Here is a 24,722-nt window from a genome sequence, read left to right as displayed (position 1 = left end):
TTGTACAGAATTACTTTTGTTTCATAATAGGGAGAATAGATTTGCCCACGTAAAAGCTCTTCTTCTAATACCATACCAATTTTTGAAGTGTCTTCTCCCCTTTCTTATACTGTAAACAGATTTAATCCTGGCATTGATAAAAGTAAAACGGCCCCTATTTTCCAATACGAAACTACCGCCAAAAGGATTGCTAATACTGACAACCTTTCTATTTGTGGGTTCCACTTTTTGCAGCTATCCCTACCCTCACAAACTAGTCACACACCACAGTAGGCAGCTTTATTCACACTTGAAATTAACCTTAAGCGTTGTCTTTTTGCAACATTTTGTAGGACGCCTGATCATAAAGGACAACTCAAAACTTCAAACTGGTGATTCTACGACACCCTTTTGGTATACCTTGAAAGAAGAGGTTCTTAATTAGCAGTGTCAGCCTGTACTCTCAAGGGGACCCACTTTGTTGAAGAACTGGCATTTGGTAGGATAATTAGTTTCAGAGTAGAGAAGCTGCACCTAGGAAAGAATACTACTCAACTCTCCATGCAAATTAAGTGCAGATGATTGGGTAAGATTATGCTCCCTTCGTGTTACCTTTTTCAATAAGTGATTACAATAATCAGAACACATGCACATAGCACATTCTTTGTGAACAATCCCGGCGCAGCTGTTGGTAAGGTTCCTAATCTATTCACAAAAAAATACTTTTGTAAGAATGAAGACTCTGAAATGGAAAATGGGTGTTGCAAGGGATTGTGCCCTCTTTACAGTGCAGACGGAACTGGGGAAGAGCAAAGTGCCAGAAAGTTAGAAATAGATATACTTGTGCCCCTGTTGGAGAGATAACCTCGAAAGGTATTGGGCAATGTATTGACTTCAGTGGTCTCATAATTTTAGTTTAAACAGACATAACAATATGTAATTATAAGAATGAAGTAGATTGAATTATTTCAGAGAGGTAGTATGTGGTCTGGACTGTAGGTGACACATTACTTCCTTACAGCTGTACCAGGCCTCAATAATAGGCTTAGACGTGTCAATTACTAAAAAAAACAAGCATTTGCAATGCAATAGGTCTCGCAGCATTAAAGTTTGAGTTATTGGCATTGTATATGACAATGCGTTGCATTAAATTTTTAGCAAAGTCTGTATTGGTGTATAAAGATGATTTGCAAGATGATAGCTGTTGCAAAATATTAAGCAATGTTGGCAATAATATTATATTATAATAATATTGTAAGTTACTGTTGTACTTATAAGCATTTTGGTAGCGCATAGTGATGTTGTGGTGCCCCTGAGTGATGCTGTAGTGATAGGATAGATAGCGAGGGCGATAGATAGATAGAGGGAGGCCGAGAGAGAGATAGAGGGAGGGCGAGATAGAGGGTTACTACAGTTGCCACCCAGGCAATGCTACACGTCACCCTCTCTCTAACATACAAACCACTGTTCAATACAAAACGCTGATACACAAAAGAACGTTGTTGTAGTAGTAAAGGTGATAGTGGGTGTGATTGGATGTGGTGGAATGTGTGGTAGTAATGGCAATGATAGCAGATAGTATAGTGAGGCACTACATTGTCAAGATGTCTAAGTTATAAAGTAGCACTGCAGCATCTTTTCATAGTGATTTCCAGGTAAGGCCGATGGCAGGCAGCCTGCATACAAAATCAGTTGACCAGTGTGCGTATCAGAAGAGCTGCCAGGCTTTGGAAAAAAACATAAATGTTTAATTTTTTTGAAGGAGCTACACAAACAGGTCACTGGAACTGGTGCACGCAGACGAGGTAGAACAGAAGTCAAGACCACTAAGAGCAGCAGTAAAACACCCACAAGAAGGCAGAGCAGAAGTCTAAATACCATGAGCCATTGTAACAAAGGGTGGAGGAACAAATGGCTCATAAGAGAGTAACTTCTCTGAAATCCACCGTATGTATATTTAAGAAATGTTTTTTTTTTTTTTTAAACAAAGTCCATCTCTACCCAGAACTTAATTATAAATTATTTTTTTTAAAGAAACAAGATACCCTGAATACGAACGATATGGGGGCAGATCAAAATGAAAAAGGTAACATTAAGACGGAGTTACACACCCAGACAGGAAACCGATGAGGCAAAAACAAATGCCAAGTATCACATAGTCCAACAGTTTTTACAAGGCTATATGTATGACAAAATGTGAAGTCTTACACAAAACCTACAGTCAAGTGTTTCCACCCAAAAAAAAAAATCTATAAAACACTTCATAGTCATAACAGACAAAATCCTTTACTCGGGCTAGGTGGGAGGTCACACGAAGCAAACTCTCCAACCACTGCTGTAGGGCTAACTCGCACATAATGTACACACATCTAAGGTAAGATAACACAAACCCTCTGGAGGATCTCTGTTACAGAAACATACAAATCACGCTCTTCTATCTTCCTCAAAGAGCTCAATAAAACCAATACTGGATGGAATGGGGGACTGTCTGTGCAGCAACGGTGGCACACATGACCTTTGTGGGGGGTAGAGAAAATGAAATGCACAGAAGTACCCCAATCTGGAGGGGACGGGACAGCATGGAGGGCATAGGAGAAGGGATGTGGGAGAAAAACATCAGGCTGGAGATATAATCAACACGAAGAATGCGGGCAATAATGCTATTAGTAAAGTGGCACACGGGGAAGCACAAGTCAACACATGCAGTCACATAGTGCTGAAAGAAAACTAAAATAGTTCCCCGAATATGTACTATGAAAGGATACAAATCGACCACTCAAAAGTATTGTTAATAAAAGCTACGCTCCGGGGAGGGAAAGCTATAGTTAAAAAAAAAAAACTAGCAAAATAGTGACAAGAAAAATCAACCGATGGGCAGGCTCTTAAATCCACTTTAAGATTTTGGTACAGCACACAAGCAGTCTTTCCACAATAGAGGTTTGTAGGGGAAATCTAATAATGTAAAGTGGTTGGTTTTAAAGCCCTGCATTAAGGCACATAAACTTCTGGAATTACAGCATTAGATGCAAACGTCCTGGCTACCCACACAAAATTGCAGCGCCTATTAAAATGTTTGAAACATCAATCTCTACAGTAAATGTTTAGGCGTCCATTAACTACGCTATGAGTTAACATTGCTCACTTGAAAAGAAAGCTGTAGCAACAGAGACAAGCTGAGAGGGTCAGACAGTGAGCCACATAAGGACAGGTGGACCATGCAGTGCACTTATAATAGGAAAGGACGTAATAATGAAAGAAACCGATCAGAAGGCAAGTAAGTATGTCTTAGTCACTGGAAGATAGTGTGGAGAGTAAGCATACTGGGACGACGAGGGCACGACGTCCTACCCTAGAAACTTAGCTAAACACACCGAGTCCCTAGATACAGTTAACAAATGTTGTAAAACTACCACTTCACATAGCACCGAAGTCCTCAAAACAAATTGCAGGGGAAAATATAGCCACGCTGTCCGCAGTAAGACCACCATTATGCATCCATGTCAAGGCCACGCACCATGCGCAGTACTCCAGCACAAAAAAAAAAGCTGCGTACCACTCCCGAAATGGAGATTCCCCACACACTAGCTGCCCGGGCGGGAAAGGCTGCCCCTAAAAATGTCATTAACGTTCCTGGGCCACCAAGCGCACGACCCTTCTTCTGCGAACCCAGGAGACTATCTGGGAAGCAGCGCAGCTTTCAATTACCGTAGGTAGTGCCATGTCCAGCCGCCCGTACTGTCGGCGGCACACCCGACACCCCTGGGCAGCATGGAACGGACACTTTCCCCCATGGCAGAGAAAAGTGCCGGCAGCAGCACCTCATCCTCGCCTTGCCTGTCAGCCTCAGAGACTCTGAGGGCGGTGTGAAGCCCCAGTCTGTGTCGGACTGCAGCGCAGGGTAATCTGGCTCCGACTTCCGGTTTGGCCGGCAATGCTTCCGGGTCGCCGCAGGCAGCGCGGCGGCCCGCCCTGCACGGGGAAGGGAGGCAGCTTTCGAGGAGGACAGCACCTGGCCGCGAGCGCGTTCTCGTGACCGTAACAAATCGCCGCGCGCGGCCAGTGCTGTCCTCCTGGAAAGCTGCCACGCTAACTATAGGTCTTTGGCGAGAGCGAGCTTCGCTCGCTTCTAGCCGAGACCTAAAAAGGGGGATCTTAAACTTTGTCACGTGGATGTTCTACCAGTAGAGGCTGTAAGTAGACAAAGGTGCATAATGTAGGGCAAGAAGAATTGGCGATTGTGAGATTAGCAGGATATCCACATAAGATACATTTTTATACAATTAATCTAAATGTAACCTTAAAATTGCATAATATGTAGGCAGGCCTTCCAATCTGTGTGCCTTCTTCAACAGTGTATATATGCAAGGTGAAACGACCGCTCCAGAGGTCAATGCAGAGGCCCTCAAATCATCAATGACTATGTGGCGAAACTTGTGCTGTGCTTTTATGCCGGTCAGTAATTCTGCACAATCCTCACTTGCCCGATTGGTGAGCCTTGACCAACAACTGAGACAAAAACACTGTATTTGTACGAGCCACATTGACCCACTCTGGAACTTTTTAAAGAGGATTTCACCCTATGACAACTTGATGAGTAATATCATCTAAAATGTCTACGTTCTGGCGAGACCAAGTGGCCATAAAAGTACTGACCTGGAGAGTTCAGGGCAACTGCAGAGCCTCCTTAGTCAAAGAAACTGCTTGGTTAAGAGATGTAGCACAAGTCACCATGTCTTAATTCGAGCAAGTACTAAAAAAAATAATTTGTAAGGGGGTTGGGAACAGATGAACAATGGGACTGATGTAAAAAATACTCGCTTGTGTATGTATTCCCAGTGGAAGGCCCAAACTATTTCTTAAATTATTCAAAATGGCTGGCAAGTGTAACGTATGGATGTGCTCTGCATTTTGGTCTGGTTCTGCCTCTACTGTACCTTATCTTCAAAATCCAGGAGGTTCTGGATGACACAGGGGAGGAGGGAGCAGACACAAGTCAATGGGATGTAAAGGAAGAAAAAGGGAAGAAAAAGGGAAAAAATGCCGGATGCTTGTTCTCCCTCCCTTCTACCTCCTTGTTTATCCTGGTCTTTGAAAGGAGAATGGGAGAACTATGTTGCGTAATAGAAAAAATATTTCATGCTTTACCAACTTCACTCCATGCTTTAGAAAAGCTGTTTGAATTATATTGTCTATGCTGTACACCCAAGAGCCGGAAATACATCTGGCCTAAATACTTATTTAAGGTTCTATAGTGACCTTCGTGGCAAGGGTTATAAGTGTATTTTTTATGTTGCATATATTACAAGCTTGTTTGGATACTAACATGAATATTGTTTGTGCACTTAGAATGAATTCAGTTTTTGATGCAAGTAAAGGGTCAGAAAACAGGCTGCAGCAACTTAATAGGTGATTAGATTGGATTATGTTTCTACATTCACAATAACAAAACAAAAAACAAAAAGTGTCATTCTCTGCTGCATGCACAGTTTATAAGCTTAACAGCTGAGCTATAATTACAAGGGAAGATGACCTTGTGTGTTCCATCTTGCAGGGAGAAATGTAGCAATGAGCACCTATAGATATTTTTAACAACAAGCATTAAGCAAATATCCTGTGTAATGAAACATGAGCTGAGCATGAACTGACCTTTCTCACTTTATTGAACACCATTCTTAAGAAAGGTATAGATGATACTGGTGAAAGGGACGGGTTAAGACAAATGAACCAGTTGCTTTAGGGGATGCGGACATACAGAGTTTCAACTTCAAGCCTGAAGGCAAATTAAGGTACACATGGCTGTTTTAAATGTTTTTAAATGGTTTAGCAAGCTATTAAAAATCTGGATAAAACATAGGGAGACTGATAAGATAGGATTGTTTGTGATGTAGACACACAGTGTATAATAAATAATCATGTATTTTGAAATAACAACTACTCTGTGTGCGTATTAGTTTCAGAGTTCGCGGCATTGTTCTGAGTATACCATCTGTTGGTGTAAGATTCTCTGTCAGGTTTGTCTAACCCTCTAACCCTCGTCTCTCTAAAGCCTAACTCTCTACTAGAGGAGTGAGATACACTGATCAGTAATCCTTCCGAAAACTACAAAATTGCAATTTGGGACTTAGCAAGTCTACTGCATATGATCCCAGCAAATTAGGGTAACATAACAAAAGGGTGAAGATAATAAGCCTGCTACATCTATATAAATAGATGCTGGCACAGGGGCTAATTTCAGATTTAAACTGCTGCATGCATGTCCCATAGTAAAAAACCTCAGGCGCTTAATTTTTCAAGATACATATCCCTCGGTAGGTGTGCCTGGCATGGTTTGTCCCATTTCAGGTTTGTCGATATGTAGAGAGGTCTTCTCCTGTGTCATTTCACCCCCTGATGCTCTGTACTGGCTCCGAGCGTTGACTCCCACTGGCCATAATCACAGCTTCCTGGGGTTGACTTACCTTTCTATCTACGAACCTCACAGGGTAGACTGGCAAAATTCCAGAGATTACAGAATGCAGCAGCATGGCTGTTGCTTAACATCCCGAGGCGAGTATGTGTAGGTGTAGTTTAACCCTTGTTAAACTACAGTGGCTTCCTGGGGGGGGGAGAGAGTGTTTTCTAAAGTGATTTGTATTTGCCACGCATTTGTGAATGGAAAGGGACCCCGATACTTACGTCCCCTGGCAAAGTCTTATCAACTTAGCAGAAGCTTGAGGTCTGTTGGGACCTCGCTTACTGTTATTCCAAGGATGAAAAAAGCCTGTATGGGTGGATGTTCCTTTGGCCTGTTGGCTTATAAACTATGGAATAGCATGCCTTTAGATCTGAGACCGGAATGGTCTGAATCAGTTCAGACCCTTCGTAAGACCTGGTTCTTTAGATAACCATAAGGCCAGGCCAGTCTGCTGATTAAGGATCAGCACTGGTTTTAGCATGATTAGCGCAGGGACACTCCGAATGGAGTAACCAGGCGCTTTATAAATCAGTTCATTATTATTATTATTATTATTAATATTATGTAGAAACCCCTCCTGTAAAGTCAAGAACAAGCCACCCAATCATGGCACCCTCCAGATCAATGTTAGAACTTATCTGCCGAAACCGGTATAGAAATAGGGTCAAACTGCCACTCATACTATGCTTCACTGGCCTTTCCTCCCTGCTATCTGAGGTAAGAAGTGTAGTACTGAAATGAGCTGGTCCTACTTACAAGTGCGCCACTTGATGTGTTTGCCGCTTGGTATCTGTGAAAATCAATCTGATAGACAAGCAAAATAAAGTTGGAGGGTTTGTGTCCCTGCTTGATGGGTATGTCCAGAGTTGAGGAGGGACACAACGGGGGAACAAAACAACAAGCGTCTGAAAGGAACATCAGTCAAAACAAAAACAAATGATACAGGAGTTTCATCCTGCAACTGGATAAGAAAAAAAATCAAATTAGGCAGCAAATCGAGTGGTCTGAGGTACATCGACAAAAGGTTTATTGAAACATTATATGTTTTACTTAGAGCATGATGGACATCGAACATTTGCAAAAATTGTTAGATGTCCATCTATCCTACTTAGTATGTACACTGGTATACATGGATATACAGTTTATAAAGACATCAACGAATATAAAGTGTATACATATGTATATACTCTACATAGGGTGGCCAGGTCATCTGCCAATTTAGACTGCACACAGGTTTATACCCACTAAATAGGGAGAGATGACATTGGTCAATTTGTGCGAGGTGTTCTAAATCCACCAAACTCTAAATATGCAAAATAATCCCCTAAATATTGTACTAAATGCAAGCATACATACTCTCCTAGACAATACCTCATAAGCTGGAACCCTTGAAGATACTAAAAGTAGGTGTAGCTGACCCGGAGATGATAAACGTCCATACTTCTGTTGGACACTTTGGCATTGTCTCGCTGGCAGCACAGGATAGGAAGTAGATCCAGCCACTGTCTTTCTAAATAATAATGAAAAAGTTAACAGTTTTATAACAAATGTTACAGTTTATTTGAACCGTGAAAACATATTACTATTAATAATTTGTCACCATTGTCAATCTATTTTCCTCCATTTATTAAACTTATATTTGTTCAGAGCAGTCTAAAACTTCTTGCTTTGCAAAACGTTTATGAAGAATTTAGTTGCGATTATCCTAAGGATAAAATTCACTCACTGGCGTATAATGGGCAAGGGGTAGGTATTAGTACTTTAAAATGGTATTACGGCTATATGATACACTCACCTTGGGTCCTTCTGGGCCCAAGCAGAGCGCTGTGCCAAGTGAATCTGGTAAGAATACTGAGAGTCTTGGTTTGCGCCCATACTTTGGCATAAGCGTGTTCACACTGGAGATGCTCAGACGTCAGGTGAGCTGAGACATGTAGAAATGTGAAGGTTGGATGTGAAGGAGAAAGGGGTTACCTTACAAGAATGTTCTATTTGGGAACACTCAAGCACCAGATTTTGCAGTAAAAAAATATCTTTTTATTTACTGGCAATTGTGGGACAAACATTTGTACTGTGTCTCTTTTAAATTACTGCCGCCCGTAAGGCTTCATGCACTGGATGGACAGGAAAGAAGCAGGAAGGCAAAAAATAATAATTTAGCAGTCTGCTCAACAAGCCCATGAAGAAGCAAGCACGGGATGTGCCTCCTGTGCTTAAAAATGTACTACTGATTCCATTGCTAGAGTCCCGGTATATACATAATGGTCTACATTATTCTGCCTAGGATTTAAATATTAAAGGGTCTTGTGCAAACTAGCTGGTGACAAAGGATATGTTACAGCAAGAAACCAGAGTTCAGATGTTTACTTAAAAGGTCAAATCGGTTTCCATCCATCATCTAGGGACATTAGCGATCAAATTGTGTGTCTCCCTTTACTTGGCATTTTCTCATTGGGTGTTATGCAGATGTTGCACCACATAACATACAATCCAGAAAATTGAAACTGCTAAATCTGTACGCTACTAAATGCATTTTTAAGGGTTTTCGGTGAGGGGGCTAGGTTGATTGCTAGAGCCAGATTAAGTGATCTAGTTTTTTCAGGTGTGGAGTGAATGTTAGGTTCATGGATAACGGTTATTTTTTTAAAAGGCAGCATTAAGGTTATGGATGTTTTAGGATTAGGGTAAGGCTCAGGTTTTGGTTTAGGATAAGGGCTGTGGTTGGGTTAATTAGGCTTATGTTGAGGTTTAAGTTTCAGGTTGAGGAGTGATTGGGTTAGGCTAACGCTTAGGATTAGAGTTAGGGTAAGGCTTGAGATAGGTCTCAAGTTAGATTTAGGGTTTGGATTTAGAATTATAGCAGTATATAGTTTTAGTGTGCAGTGGAAAGTGGAATTTTAAAGAACAATTGTATGTGTAGATGATGTAGTAATATCAATTTAGTGATCAATTGCAATATACAAATACCAGGTCAATTAAATTGTATTAAATGTAGTGACATTCAACGAAACAGATAAGGTGTGTTATTTGCATCTGGCTATTTTAATTGTCATATTGTTCTTCCGAACTGTGCATATAGTTCTCTTGGAAAAGCTAGATATCCTTCACACAATTCCAGGGCTGTGAAGGTACTTATGGTATAGACAGAGAGAATGAAAACCTGGTGTCTGTACAGTTTTATATACAATAAAAAATTGTACTCGGTTAAGAAGAAGTAATCTCATTAATTACATTTTTTTTTTGTAACTTTTTTATTATAATAAAACATCAACAAACAAACAAGGCAATATAACAATAGTGCAATCATCAGGCGTGTGCTCAAGGAGGACGGGAGAAACACGATAACAAAAGATAAAAGTCATCAATTACAGGTAGGGGGGGGCCGGGGGCAGAACTGCATATGAACAATAAGTACATCACATCAGAGCAGGAATGCTGGGTCAGGGCGATTGGGAAGGACTAGAGATCTCTGTGAGCGGGGACGTACATATATCACCCCGGTACGAGTTCCACTGGTTCCAAATCTTCCCCCATTTCCTGGGTCTACCTCTTGCCACATACACCGTTTTCTCTCTGAACATGCACCAGTCCATACTCTCTTTCCAGGCCGTCACTGTAGGGGGCCTCTGGGACCCCCATAATTGCACAATATCTCGTTTGGCTATCATATTGGCAAGAGTCGCCCATCGAAGCTGTGACACATCATAATCATTTGGTCCCCATACATTCAATAGACATTGCCTGGCTTCTGGCATCATCACAATACCCGTTACCTCACTCATCACATCATGCATACGATTCCAAAAATGCACCACCTCATGGCATTCCCAAATTATATGAAGAAAGGTGCCGAGGAGACCACAGCCACGCTTACATAAGCCATCCGCGGAATAGCCCATATGAATCAGGCGGGGGCCGGTGATATAGATTCGATGGAGGATCTTGAGCTGGACCAGGCGGAGGCGGGCCGGAATCGCAACCTCCCTGGGAGAGGAGATTGCGGACTGCCAGTCCTCGTCGTCTAATTCAATACCATCAGCAATCCAGGTGTCCCTAAGGCGGTCAAGCAAACTCGACCGGTCATTAATCATCCTTTTATAAAACAATGAAATAGTGCTATCTGGCACATGACCATCCAATATACGATCTTCGAGGGGGGAGGATTCCGGAACGTCACTTCCCACCGGAAAAACTGAATTCAAGGCATGACGTACTTGAACGTAACGAAAGAATTCCCTTTCACTCAGCTGATATTCCACTTGCAAGTCCGAGAAGGTCTTTACCCCATCCTTAACCCAGAGGTCACGTACTTTACTAATACAGATCGTATCCCATTTGTCAAACCCCTTAGTTTTCCACAGAGAACCCAATTTTGCGGAGGCGTAAAGTGGAGTTGCACGGGTTAATCTATCTCTCCAGCCCATAGCCGCAATCGCGCTATGCCATATACGCACGGCTATAGCGGTAGGTCCTGAGAGACCTAAACGGGCAGATCCCGAATAAAGCGCCCTGTTATAATCACCACCCGGTAGCAGCCACCTATCCATTTCAAATGCCGGATTCAACGCCGGACCATACATTCCATGGTTGATGGCAGCAAGTTGGGAAGCCCAATAATACCTTCGAATATCCAGAAGCGCTATGCCGCCATCATACCAGGGAAGCGTTAACTTTGGAAGAGCAATGCGCGAACGTCCGTCCCATATCAGTTGCCTCTGTAAGGATTCTACCTCCCGGAAATATTTCGACGGAATCACGTCAAAACTGTTCTGGAGTGCATACAGAAATCGCAGTAAGGACATAATTTTGAAAAGGGCCGCACGCCCCAGCGGAGACAATGGTAATTTACGCCAGCGCACTACATCCGAGCGCAAACGTTGGAGTGGGGGGAGTAGATTAAGGGCATAGCGAACCGCAGGGTCCAGTGAGATAAACACACCCAAGTATTTAAAACCAGACAGCGACACCTGGATGGGGCAACCCCGCGGCAGAAGGGGGACACCACCCGCGAGAACATAAATATAGGACTTTGACCAGTTGATAACAAGACCCGAGTTCTTCCGGAAGGAGTTAAGCACGTCGAACAACACATTAAGCGATTTTTGGGGAGACGTGAGGTACAATAAAATATCATCCGCGTACAATGAAATACGATCTTCAAAATCCAGAGTCCAATATATACCCCTCATGGAGGGGTTCCCACCGTAGCCAAGCAGCGAGCGGTTCCAGCGCAAGAGCAAAGAGAAGCGGGGATAACGGACAACCCTGCCGTGTGCCCCTTCCAAGGGCAAAGGGCATGGAGACCCGACCATTAACCACTACCTGCGCCAGTGGCATATTGTACAGGAGTTTAACCCAACTAATAAAGCCAGCGCCGAAACCGAACTTGGCGAGTGTGGCCCAAAGATACGGCCATTCGATTGTGTCGAAGGCCATCGTGGCATCTAAGGACGCCAAGATGGCCAGTTCACTCAAAGTCGCTGCTCTCGCAAGAACACCATGCAAACGCCTTAAATTCAATGCTGTGCTACGGTGTGGGATAAAGCCCGACTGGTCCGGATGAATCAGATCACTAATCACCGTGATAAGGCGATTAGCGAGTAACTTGGCCAGAATATTAGGCTCAGCATTCAGGAGCGAAATAGGCCTGTAAGATGTACAACTATCCAGTGGCTTACCTTCCTTGTGGATCACCACAATGGTCGCAAGACGCTGATCCCGGGGGAGGGTGCCAGTTTCTCGCGCAGCCAAAAACATATCACGGAGGTATGGCGCTTGCGTATCAGGGTGCAGTTTATACAGTTCGATGGGAAGGCCATTGGGACCCAAGGCCTTCCCGGAGCGTATAGAGCGCACCGCCAAAGCTACCTCATCCACGAGGGTGTGGTATCCAAACAGTCCTGATCAGACTCTGACAAACAAGGCAATGCGATATTCCTAAGTAACAACTGAGAATCCTCCTCCGCCCTGTCTGACACCGAGGTGTAAACTTCCCGGAAATAATCAGCAAAACATCCAACAATGTCAACCGGGTCTGTCACACGCACACCATCTGAGTTCTCAATCACAGGAATCACACGACTCGCTCTCTCCTTTCTGTCTAGCCAGGCAATCAATTTTCCTGCTTTATCGCCCACATCATACAATCGTCCCTGTTGTCCCCTACTCATCATCTTGGCAGCATCAGTTACTAAGTTCTTGTATTCGAATTGCTTAAGATTGAGGATATGCAATGCGCATTGAGTAACGTTACGCTCCAATGCAGTCTCTAATTCAGTAATTTCTGTCTCGAGACGAACAACTGCTTCATTTTTACATTTCTTGGCACCAGGGCCGGCTCTAGGTTCACGGAGGCCCTGAGTAGGGAGTGTAGGTAGGGGGCCGAGGCCGCCAAATCCCTGCCAGGGGCCGCCACGCAAATATGTATCTAAGGATATATATTGGCGTGGCGGCCCCTGGGGTTTGGCGGCCCTGTGCAGGTGCACAGCTTGCACATGCCTTAGGCCGGCCCTGTTGGCACACCCTATCAAAGACAATGCCTGTCCCCTAATAACAGTCTTGAAAGCTTCCCACAGTGAAACAGGGGAGGACACGGATCCCACGTTTTCAGCAAAATACAAATCTAATGATTTAATCAACTCAGTACGGGTTTTGGGGTTAATAAGATACCAGGGGTTAATCGAGGCCACTCTTCCTTCAGCGCCTGCATTAGAGTTAAAATAGAACCAGAGAGGGGAGTGGTCTGATATACCCCGAGCTAGGTGTCTAATCTCTCCAATCGAGGAGGATTGGGCCGCTGGCACCAGGACATAATCTAATCTAGAAAGACTACCATGTGCGCCCGAGTGGAAAGTGAACTGCGTCTGCTCTGGGTGCAGTAACCGCCAACAGTCCACAAGCCCCAATGTCTCCAAAAATTCACCCAACCAGGAGTGCGCAGCTGTAAGGTCCCTGGGTGGATAACGATCCGCCCTGCCAGAGACGACTGAGTTAAAATCACCACGTAATATCAGAACACCCTCTGGAAGACCCAAAACCATCCGCCCCAAGTCTGCAAATGTTGTGGATTGTAAGCCAGGAGGAACGTACACCGATACCAATGAAACTGTTTTCCCCTCCCATCTTCCTATCAGTGCAACATATCGACCCCTAGCGTCAAGAATCACTTCATCAACCACGAGGGGGAGGGGGAGTGAGGTCTTAAGCAGTATACCCACCCCTCTAGAACTAGAAGTAAAGCCAGAATGAGCAACAAGACGGTAACCCCGCCTATTGAGAGCGTGGCAAGTATTCCCAATCAAGTGTGTCTCTTGTAGCAGGACAACGTCGGGCAAGAGGCGCCGCAATAGCTGCATAACCACCCCTCTCTTTATCCGATTTCCCAACCCATTTACATTCCAGCTCAGTAACTTCAACCCCCTACCCCCATCCAAACCCACGATGAACTCCCATCTCAGAACGAGCACCACACCAATGTCCGAAGTCGTAACAGTTCGTTGCCTTGAAAAAGAGAAAAAAGGAGAAAAAAAGAAAACCAACCCCCACACAATTCCCCCCTCCACACAATTCCCCCCTCCCCCCAATGATCCTCAATAGAACTTCCCCCCACCCTGCACAGACTCAGAAGCCACCCCAATTTGCAGTGTGCCTGTCGCCCTAGCAAAAACAACAACTAATCTACACAAAGAAACCCCAGAGGAGGAAAGGGTCCCTCCGTCCCGCCACCCCCCAGGATACCCACAGAATGATCAAAGAGGTCAGTGAGCCGCAGCTGTCCACGACGGATAGTGTTCAGGACTCAGGCACCATTGTCATTCTTGGTCCAGTAGGCCCCCTTCTGCGCCACCTGCATGGTCTCGGCCAGCACGACGAGCAGGCAACGTGTCCCACCAATCACTCGCTTCCTCAGGCCGGAGAAAAAAGAATGTCCGCTCATCGTATTCCACACGCAGCCGGGCCGGGAACAACATCGCATATTGCAGCTCCATGTCTCTAAGCCTCCGTTTCACCCCTTGAAATCCCATTCGTTGCTTCTGGACCGACTGGGAAAAGTCCGGATAAAAGTTCACCGCAGTGTTCTCGAACTGCGTAGGACCACTTGTCCGTGCAGCCTGCAAGATGGCGTCGCGGTCCCTGAAGTTAAAGATTCTTGCGATGATTGGACGGGGGGAAAACCGGGCTTTGCCTGTCCCCCCGGCACCCTGTGTGCTCGTTCGACCGCGAAGAATTTGCTCAGGCCCTTGGGTGCAAGATGATTGAGGATAAGGTCCTCTACTCGAAGATCAGTAGAGAGTGAGCTAGAATCTTTCGGGACCCCAATAATACGCACGTTGTTGCGTCTTGCACAGCCCTCAAAATCCTCCAAGCGACGAGCAAAGAAGTCATTAGCAGTTCTCAGGTTGCGGACTTCTGTTTGCAAGTCGGACATATCCGTCGTGAGGCTGGAGGTCTTTAGATCAAGAGACTTCACCTTTTCGTTTGTCTTAGCCAGATCTGTTCTGATTAGATTGACATCAATAGCCACCGTATCCAGTTTCAGGGCCAGGGCTTCATATTGTTGGCCGATAGAAGTTTCGATGCCAGCAATGGCGCCCATCACGTCCTGTAGCGTTAAGTTCGCCGACATAGTAGGATCGTCGATAGCCGTCTCCCGGATCTTAGGTGCGCCACCGGGGGATCCCTTAGGAAGTGTGTAGCGGTCCATGACATTCGTCTGGGCTGAGCCTCCACGGAGGTTGGTCTTAACTTTCCGTTTGTCACCCTCGGGCTTGCCCGTCATGGCGAGCCGGGTGCCCCGAAGGGAAGCTTGAGACCTGGTCCAAATGGCTCCTTAGAATTCACCCACAAGAACACCAGAGGCAGAGACGAATCAATATGAGTTCATAGCCACACAGTCGCTAGCCCCATGCCCAATGAACTGACATAGGAGCCAGCCGCGATCAGCAGTCACCCCAAGGAGGGGGTACGATATGCAGGAGCAACGAAACCGAAAGTGAAGTGGGGCTGCGGGCTGAACACCGTCAGCCGTTGTTGTTGAATTACTGTCCGGATAGAGTCACAACTCAAGGCCCAGGCGATCCCATGGAGAAGGCCACAAAATACAGGATGGCGTAACTCGGGAACCCGAAGTCCGATTTCGTCGCTGAAAGCAGCTAGTACATCAGCCGAGCTGTGTCCTCAATGATCTTCCGTCAAATCAGGATATTATCCAGGATAGATGCGGGAGGTGGCGAAGGGTCTCGGGAGCCCTGTGCTCACGCGGCCATCACGGATGCGCGCGAAGCTCCTCCCCCATTAATTACATATTGAAGATAATTGTTACCACAACTATCTTTTTCCTCTTGAGAAGCTTAAATTACCAAACAGACCAATGGTTTATGTATGAACTTAACATAATGGAAGTCAACAGGCCAGAGGTTTATTAAACATTTGTAGGGATTCATTCAAGCCATGGGTAGCCTAGTCAATATATTCTTGTATTCTGACAGTAACCATTATTTACAGTGTGTTTGGCCTATAAGGAAGTTGCAAAATCAATCCATCACTGGAATTACTATGTGTGTGAAAGTTTGCCTTTTTACTATGTGAAGCCAATACTGAATTTTGAGAATGCTAGTCACACAAGAGGGTAGAAACAAATGGACCCATCTATTACTGTATTCACTTAATATGCATTTAAATGCTTCTGTATCAAGCCAATATTATATTGGTCATTTTATAAAAAAATACTATGCAATATGGAAGCCTCATCCATCCCATCCATCCCACTCCATCTAACTTTCTTAAATACATTCTTTTGTATTTCTCAAATACGTTCTTTTGTTAAGAAACACATTCTTTGGTTAGGATTCCCAACAGCAACTCAAAACCCCAATATCAATGGGGTAGTGCACAGGAAGACAAACTAGACAGTAAAAAACAGGTAAACTGGTGGGTTAAGGAACCTTCCCCAAAAATACAAAGAAACAGAGGGTCAGTCTGTAATCAGCACTCTCCATCAATGCCTCATAGCAGATTCCAAAGTCTATTGAAAGTGTGAGTGCTAAAATATCACCTCTGGGACTCTGAACTTTTGCAGGTTCAACAGAGAGGAAGGTTACTCACAGTCACAGCTTTATCGCACTAAAGAAATGTATAGTTATCACATTGATTTGTTTGTGGTTGCAAATCATTTTTACAGTCATTTCTGTTTTCATTTAGTATACTAGAGTTATCTGTATGTTTCACACTAAGGCGCTTTGCATTCTGGTTCTGTTAGCTTAGTTTCACCATTATAAATGTAGTTCTGTGAGGGGCCTGGAAACATGGCAAATGGCCATATGCTCTGCTTTCCAAGTATAATATGGCACATCATGGTTCCAGGAAACAGTCCCCGTACAAACAGCACTTGAAATATCAGTACAAAGGGTAAGGGAAACCCCAAACTACAACCCCGAGGACAGTACACAGATGTAATGAATGTGCTTTTCACCAAAAGGACATACTAAAACATTGCACTCCTCCGAGGAGGCAAATGTACCACTGCACCTTTAAATGATACACTTTGAACAGCACTTCCTAAAAATAAGGAAAGGACACATCACTCCCTTTAGGCAAGGCAAGAAAACGAATCCAGATGCATTTAAGATAACACACACAAATGTATTAATGCAATGTTTAGAACGGTAGGCCAAATATATCAGTAAATGTAGATTCCCAAAATATCAAATGACTCAAATGAACAAGTAAAATAAAATGCAGTATGTACAAATAGCAAAGAGTAGAAAAAATATATATGTATTGGTTAGGAACACCTCACTGATTGAATAAGCATCATCCTTGCCAACTCAAGCTGGTTGAAGCCCTTCACCAGCCCAGGAAAGAGTTCAATCCGGACTCAAGTTCCGTCGCCTCCACAGCAATACGTCTATGCAGTGGTGAACTTCCACCTGGCCCCCGAAGGCTCCCAGCTTAAATATTATTACTCAACGTGAGGCAAAGCTTCTAGAAAACCTCGCCCCCTTCTCATTAGAAAAAAACAAGCTGGCTGTACCAGTCTGCGTCAAGGCCAAGACAGAGGCTGGCCAAGCTCCCGTATTTTGACTCTGAGGCAGAGTTGTACATTCTCACATCTTCCAGCCTCTATCTTGACAAAGTTCCCACCAGGTCTTCCAGAGTACATTAAACACAAGCAATCGCTCAGAAAAACAGAAAGACCTTGTTTGGTTTTTTTTTCAATAATTTTTATTGAGGGTTAAGATGCGATACAAGGATTAAGCAGTTAAATAGACGTAGACAGAGCATTAAAATTTGATACAAAAATACAATAGCGAAGATATAATTTTCAAGATAAATATAAACAGATGTACAATTCATGGTGTGGGAATACAATTCATTTACATTCAAATTAATATACCGATAAAATACTGACTCCAGATCAAATTCTAGCCTCCCTCCATTTCAAAACGGGAGCCCAAAGGCGTCTTCCCATCTCCCGCTTTTTAACTCCTTTGAGTTCATATAAGCATGACTCAATATTATGAATACCCAGGAGTCTCGAGAGCCACATCTGAAAGGAGGGTGCAATTACATCTTTCCAACCAGCTGAGATCAGTATTCGAAGCACAGCTACTGACATAAAAACCAGGGCTTCCTCATCCTCTTTCAAAGCCAATTTTGAATCCGTACCCATTAATACCAGCGTGGGGGATAGATTGATCTTGTGACCTAGCAGCCCCTCCCAGAATTTCATGATCTCCTCCTTAAGTGTGTCCAGCCTACCACAGGTGACAAACATATGTACTGAGTCTGCTTGAGGTGAGTTACATCTAGGGCAGCAATCAACGGACCTAACACCCCATGCAAATTATTTAGCCGGAGTATGGTACAAATTAAAAACTGTTTTATAATGCTGGGCCCGTAGATTAGAAGCCCGAAAAAGCTTTTTATTTAAACCAAGAGCAAGGTCTAAATCGACATCGGGGTTTCCCAGTTTAGTAGCCCAAGCACTTTCCATTTTCCCGATATCATCCTGAATCCTCACTACCAGAAGGTCATAAATCACTTTAATCTTTCTGCACCCTCTGACCAGGGCCTCAACAACAGGAATATCTACCTTGGGCTTCAGTTTAGGTCTTAAGGCCCTTAAAGTACAGGCAATTTGTCCATAAAGAAACCACTGGTTAGCAGGAATGCCAAACCGTTTTTGCAGGTCCTCAAACCCAATAATCTTATCCCCCTCCATGACATCTCCAATAGTCTTAACCCCCATTCGGTTCCAACCCTGGAGATTCCTATCTGCCCTCAATTGGGGAAGCAAACATGAGTTTTCCAAATGTAGATAAGAATTTACTTTCGGGGCACTAAAGTATTTCAGGATTGTTTTCCAGATGGACCAGGCCCCATATAAAGTCTTAAAGCGTGCCTTCTTATAAAACCTATGTTCGACTTCACGCAGCAATAGGCCGGTGGCTTTCCCCACAACAACATCTCATAAATTGGGGGTGGTCCCTGGATACCAGAATTTGAATTTTCCCCAGCGGGTCTGACATCGGATTGAAACAGAATAGACATTTGGATCAGTAGGCAAGACCAATGGTACAATCTAAGAATTGGGAGTGCCATACCACCCCTTTCCCTCGGCAGTGACATAAAGCTAGTAGAGCGTCTAATCTTGCCATACTGCCATATAAACCTTATAAAAACGGACTCCATCTGATTCATTATTTTATCGTCGATAAGAAGGGGAATAGCCCTAAAGAGATACAACACTCTAGGGAACATTAACATTTTTAGAGCATTGACCCTGCCTACCAAAGAAAGGTGCAATACATCTACTCTTCTCAATTTGGTCTCTATAGATTTAATTAAATGGAGGTAGTTCTCTTCTACTATTCTACCAACTGCTGCATTCATTTTTACCCCTAAATAAACAGCTGAGTCCACAAATCTAGAATCGGTTTTCACAATGTTCTTTGAACAGATTATCTGTGTTTTGGATTCGTTTAGGAGGTACCCAGAGCCCTCACCAAAAGCCTTCGCCAACTGAACCAGAACCGGTAATGCCTGCTGGGGGTTCGTTGTGAGTACAGCCAGGTCATCAGCATACGCTAGTAACTTATTGACATGGCCGTTAAAAATCACAGGAGGGATACTTGGGCTCTCTAGTATTCTCTGGATAAGGGGATCAATATACAAAGAGAAGAGGATAGGGGAACAGGGACAACCCTGGCGCGTCCCTCTCTTTATAGTAAATTTATCCGACTTTTCCCCCATAACCGTTACTCTAGCTACCGGATCCACATACATGGCTTTGAGCACTCAGATAACTTTCTCCCCGAAGCCCCTTCCTGCCAGTATTCCCCAAAGAAAGCTCCAATCAATGCGATCGAACGCTTTCTCTGCGTCGAGCAGGATGATGGTGATCGCCCCCCCCCCGTGGCATCCTGGGCATCAAATAAGGTTATAGCTCTACATGTATGGTCTGTTGTGTCCCGTCCTGGAACAAACCCATGCTGCCACGGGGAGACGAGGCCGCCAACGATCCTGCCCAACCGCTTAGCCCAGATCCTTGAGTAGAGCTTTGTATCGGTGTTAATCAGCTATATTGGCCGGTAGGATCCTGGTTTCTCTGCTGGCTTCCCCTTCTTGTGAAAGATTATAATGTTGGTCTCTTTCCACGAATCAGGTACTACCCCTGAGTATACAATCCCATTAAAAAGGTCGACTAACATTGGAGCAATCTCACGTTCCATTGCTTTGTACACCTCCAGAGTGATCCCATCTGGGCCAGCGGCTTTTCTGGGCGCTAGCTCCCGCAATGCAGCCAGGACCTCGGTATATTATATATCTTTATCAAGGTCCGCTCTGATTACATCATTCAAACAAGGACCATTATCTGGATACTCCTCCCCTTGGTTGCTCTCAGTATCCCCCGCATCATACCGTTTTTTTTATAAAAGTTCTCAAATACCCTCAATACATCCTTAATTTCCGTATAGGTATTTCCATGTCCCCAATGCAAGCGATATGATTTTTAGATTTTTCCTGCCTTAACCGCAGAGCAAGGGCTCTACCCGCTTGCTCTCCTGTTTCACATCTTTTTGCCCTAGAAGATTGAAAATCCCTTATTGCCCTTTGTGTTACCTCCTTCTGCAATGCCGCTTTAACTGCCACCAATACATTATGACTTTCCTTGCCATCTCCACCAGAGGCAATATCTCTGATATGCTGTTCTTCCGCAGTAGATAGCCTGCCCATAAGTTTCTCTACCTCCGCCCTGTCCTCTCTTCTAAGCCTGGCAGAACAGCTAATCGTCACTACCCTTAAAGCGGCTTTAAAAGTCTCCCAGACCCCATTCCGATATGTGCTGTACCTATTTGCTGCAAAGTATTCTCTTCCCCTGCTGCCTCTGCCACCTTCTCCTTACCAGCTTTTGTGAGCATCTCGGCTATTGAAACCGTAGCCTGCCTGGTCCGGGTCAGAGGCTGCTGTTTCTCCTTAGGATTGTCTGGCGTCGGTGTCTGCCCTCCTGTCGCCTTAGTTGCACCTTCCTCTCGAAGATTTTTCTTTTTTGAAGCTGCTTTAGAGTTTTGGTTTAATTCGGAGCCATTATCTCATCAAATGCTCCACTTCCCTTCCGCAGCCTGCACGAGCACCCAAACGACTTCCTCTTCGGGCATTCTGGCCTGGGTTCTGAGCTTTCTCGCTGCAGCGGTCTCCGCACCAGGCTCCGCCCTCCGAAGGGGCCGCGGCGTTTTGAGCTGGCAGAGAGAGCCGCCAGCACAGCCGCCAGTCCTCGCAACACACGAGCCGCCGATCCGCGACAGGACAGCGCAGCCAGCATGCCTCCACGAAACCTCAGCCGCTGCTACACTTCCAGACCCAGAGCAAACGGTAGGTAGGCGTACGGCTAATGCTGAAGGTCCATTTTTGCTCCTCTGGTTAGCAGCCTCACCGCAGCACCGTTACGGCCACAGCTAAGCGGCCGCCATCTTGCCTCCCCCCGAAAAACAGAAAGACCTTGAATGTGATTGACCCAAACAACTTGCAAGCACTGTTGTGCACGCAGAAAAACTGAAGCAAGGCAAAGCCAAGGAAAAAGGATGACATGAGGCCATGTCAAAGCCAATAGTAAGCACTTATAATTCTCATAACCCAAACAACTTGCAAGAACTGCTGTGCACGCAGAAGCAAGTCAAAGTCAGAAAACAAGATGACATGAGGCCATATCAAAGCCAATAGTAAGAACTAATCAATGTACAACACTGAGCACATGTGTGCATCACTGCTCACAACACTGCACTTCGAAACTAGAAGGTACATTCCACATCTCCCTCTCACGCTTTCTTTCAAGTGCACATCCCACACACTATGCTCTTGGCAAGACTGTTCTACTCCGTGACAGCTCCCACTGAAAGACAGCCAGATTACAAGAAAGAAGAGAAGCAGGCATATGCAGGACCATCTCATATATCTTGGCTAGGGTAAAATAACAAACTAACGTCAGTTAAAATGGTGGCAGTTGAAGGTCATCATAGGGTGCCAAATCAGAAGAGTGCCTCATTCACTACAACATAGAGAAGATATTACATTTATCCACAGCATGCATAAGCCTTCGAAAGGCAAAAGGAGAAGCTTGGACCCAACAACAGCTACAAACAGATGGAGAAAAACAGAAAGACCTTTTTTTTTTTTTTTCAATAATTTTTATTGAGGGTTAAGATGCGATACAAGGATTAAGCAGTTAAATAGACGTAGACAGAGCATTAAAATTTGATACAAAAATACAATAGCGAAGATATAATTTTCAAGATAAATATAAACAGATGTACAATTCATGGTGTGGGAATACAATTCATTTACATTCAAATTAATATACCGATAAAATACTGACTCCAGATCAAATTCTAGCCTCCCTCCATTTCAAAACGGGAGCCCAAAGGCGTCTTCCCATCTCCCGCTTTTTAACTCCTTTGAGTTCATATAAGCATGACTCAATATTATGAATACCCAGGAGTCTCGAGAGCCACATCTGAAAGGAGGGTGCAATTACATCTTTCCAACCAGCTGAGATCAGTATTCGAAGCACAGCTACTGACATAAAAACCAGGGCTTCCTCATCCTCTTTCAAAGCCAATTTTGAATCCGTACCCATTAATACCAGCGTGGGGGATAGATCGATCTTGTGACCTAGCAGCCCCTCCCAGAATTTCATGATCTCCTCCTTAAGTGTGTCCAGCCTATCACAGGTGACAAACATATGTACTGAGTCTGCTTGAGGTGAGTTACATCTAGGGCAGCAATCAACGGACCTAACACCCCATGCAAATTATTTAGCCGGAGTATGGTACAAATTAAAAACTGTTTTATAATGCTGGGCCCGTAGGTTAGAAGCCCGAAAAAGCTTTTTATTTAAACCAAGAGCAAGGTCTAAATCGACATTGGGGTTTCCCAGTTTAGTAGCCCAAGCACTTTCCATTTTCCCGATATCATCCTGAATCCTCACTACCAGAAGGTCATAAATCACTTTAATCTTTCTGCACCCTCTGACCAGGGCCTCAACAACAGGAATATCTACCTTGGGCTTCAGTTTAGGTCTTAAGGCCCTTAAAGTACAGGCAATTTGTCCATAAAGAAACCACTGGTTAGCAGGAATGCCAAACCGTTTTTGCAGGTCCTCAAACCCAATAATCTTATCCCCCTCCATGACATCTCCAATAGTCTTAAACCCCATTCGGTTCCAACCCTGGAGATTCCTATCTGCCCTCAATTGGGGAAGCAAACATGAGTTTTCCAAATGTAGATAAGAATTTACTTTCGGGGCACTAAAGTATTTCAGGATTGTTTTCCAGATGGACCAGGCCCCATATAAAGTCTTAAAGCGTGCCTTCTTATAAAACCTATGTTCGACTTCACGCAGCAATAGGCCGGTGGCTTTCCCCACAACAACATCTCATAAATTGGGGGTGGTCCCTGGATACCAGAATTTGAATTTTCCCCAGCGGGTCTGACATCGGATTGAAACAGAATAGACATTTGGATCAGTAGGCAAGACCAATGGTACAATCTAAGATTTGGGAGTGCCATACCACCCCTTTCCCTCGGCAGTGACATAAAGCTAGTAGAGCGTCTAATCTTGCCATACTGCCATATAAACCTTATAAAAACGGACTCCATCTGATTAATTATTTTATCGTCGATAAGAAGGGGAATAGCCCTAAAGAGATACAACACTCTAGGGAACATTAACATTTTTAGAGCATTGACCCTGCCTACCAAAGAAAGGTGCAATACATCTACTCTTCTCAATTTGGTCTCTATAGATTTAATTAAATGGAGGTAGTTCTCTTCTACTATTCTACCAACTGCTGCATTCATTTTTACCCCTAAATAAACAGCTGAGTCCACAAATCTAGAATCGGTTTTCACAATGTTCTTTGAACAGATTATCTGTGTTTTGGATTCGTTTAGGAGGTACCCAGAGCCCTCACCAAATGCCTTCGCCAACTGAACCAGAACCGGTAATGCCTGCTGGGGGTTCGTTGTGAGTACAGCCAGGTCATCAGCATACGCTAGTAACTTATTGACATGGCCGTTAAAAATCACAGGAGGGATACTTGGGCTCTCTAGTATTCTCTGGATAAGGGGATCAATATACAAAGAGAAGAGGATAGGGGAACAGGGACAACCCTGGCGCGTCCCTCTCTTTATAGTAAATTTATCCGACTTTTCCCCCATAACCGTTACTCTAGCTACCGGATCCACATACATGGCTTTGAGCACTCAGATAACTTTCTCCCCGAAGCCCCTTCCTGCCAGTATTCCCCAAAGAAAGCTCCAATCAATGCGATCGAACGCTTTCTCTGCGTTGAGCAGGATCATGGTGATCGCCCCCCCCCGTGGCATCCTGGGCATCAAATAAGGTTATAGCTCTACATGTATGGTCTGTTGTGTCCCGTCCTGGAACAAACCCATGCTGCCACGGGGAGACGAGGCCGCCAACGATCCTGCCCAACAGCTTAGCCCAGATCTTTGAGTAGAGCTTTGTATCGGTGTTAATCAGCTATATTGGCCGGTAGGATCCTGGTTTCTCTGCTGGCTTCCCCTTCTTGTGAAAGATTATAATGTTGGTCTCTTTCCACGAATCAGGTACTACCCCTGAGTATACAATCCCATTAAAAAGGTCGACTAACATTGGAGCAATCTCACGTTCCATTGCTTTGTACACCTCCAGAGTGATCCCATCTGGGCCAGCGGCTTTTCTGGGCGCTAGCTCCCGCAATGCAGCCAGGACCTCGGTATATTATAT

The 24,722-nt window shown here is 44.5% G+C and overlaps 1 protein-coding gene across 1 annotated transcript in view; it reads right to left on the bottom strand.

Moving 5' to 3' along the window:
- The window catches only part of ECT2L (epithelial cell transforming 2 like), a 449,543-nt gene that overhangs the window by 301,774 nt on the left and 123,047 nt on the right, over positions 1–24,722 (bottom strand). The window contains exon 7 of the mRNA XM_078649356.1: positions 7,805–7,943. Coding sequence (XP_078505482.1) covers positions 7,805–7,943 — 139 coding nt within the window. The remainder of the gene's footprint in view (positions 1–7,804; positions 7,944–24,722) is intronic.

This window comes from Lissotriton helveticus, chromosome 6, assembly GCF_964261635.1.
Source record: "Lissotriton helveticus chromosome 6, aLisHel1.1, whole genome shotgun sequence".
Classification (NCBI taxonomy): Eukaryota; Metazoa; Chordata; class Amphibia; order Caudata; family Salamandridae; genus Lissotriton; species Lissotriton helveticus.
This window is presented reverse-complemented; position numbering and strand designations above follow the sequence as displayed.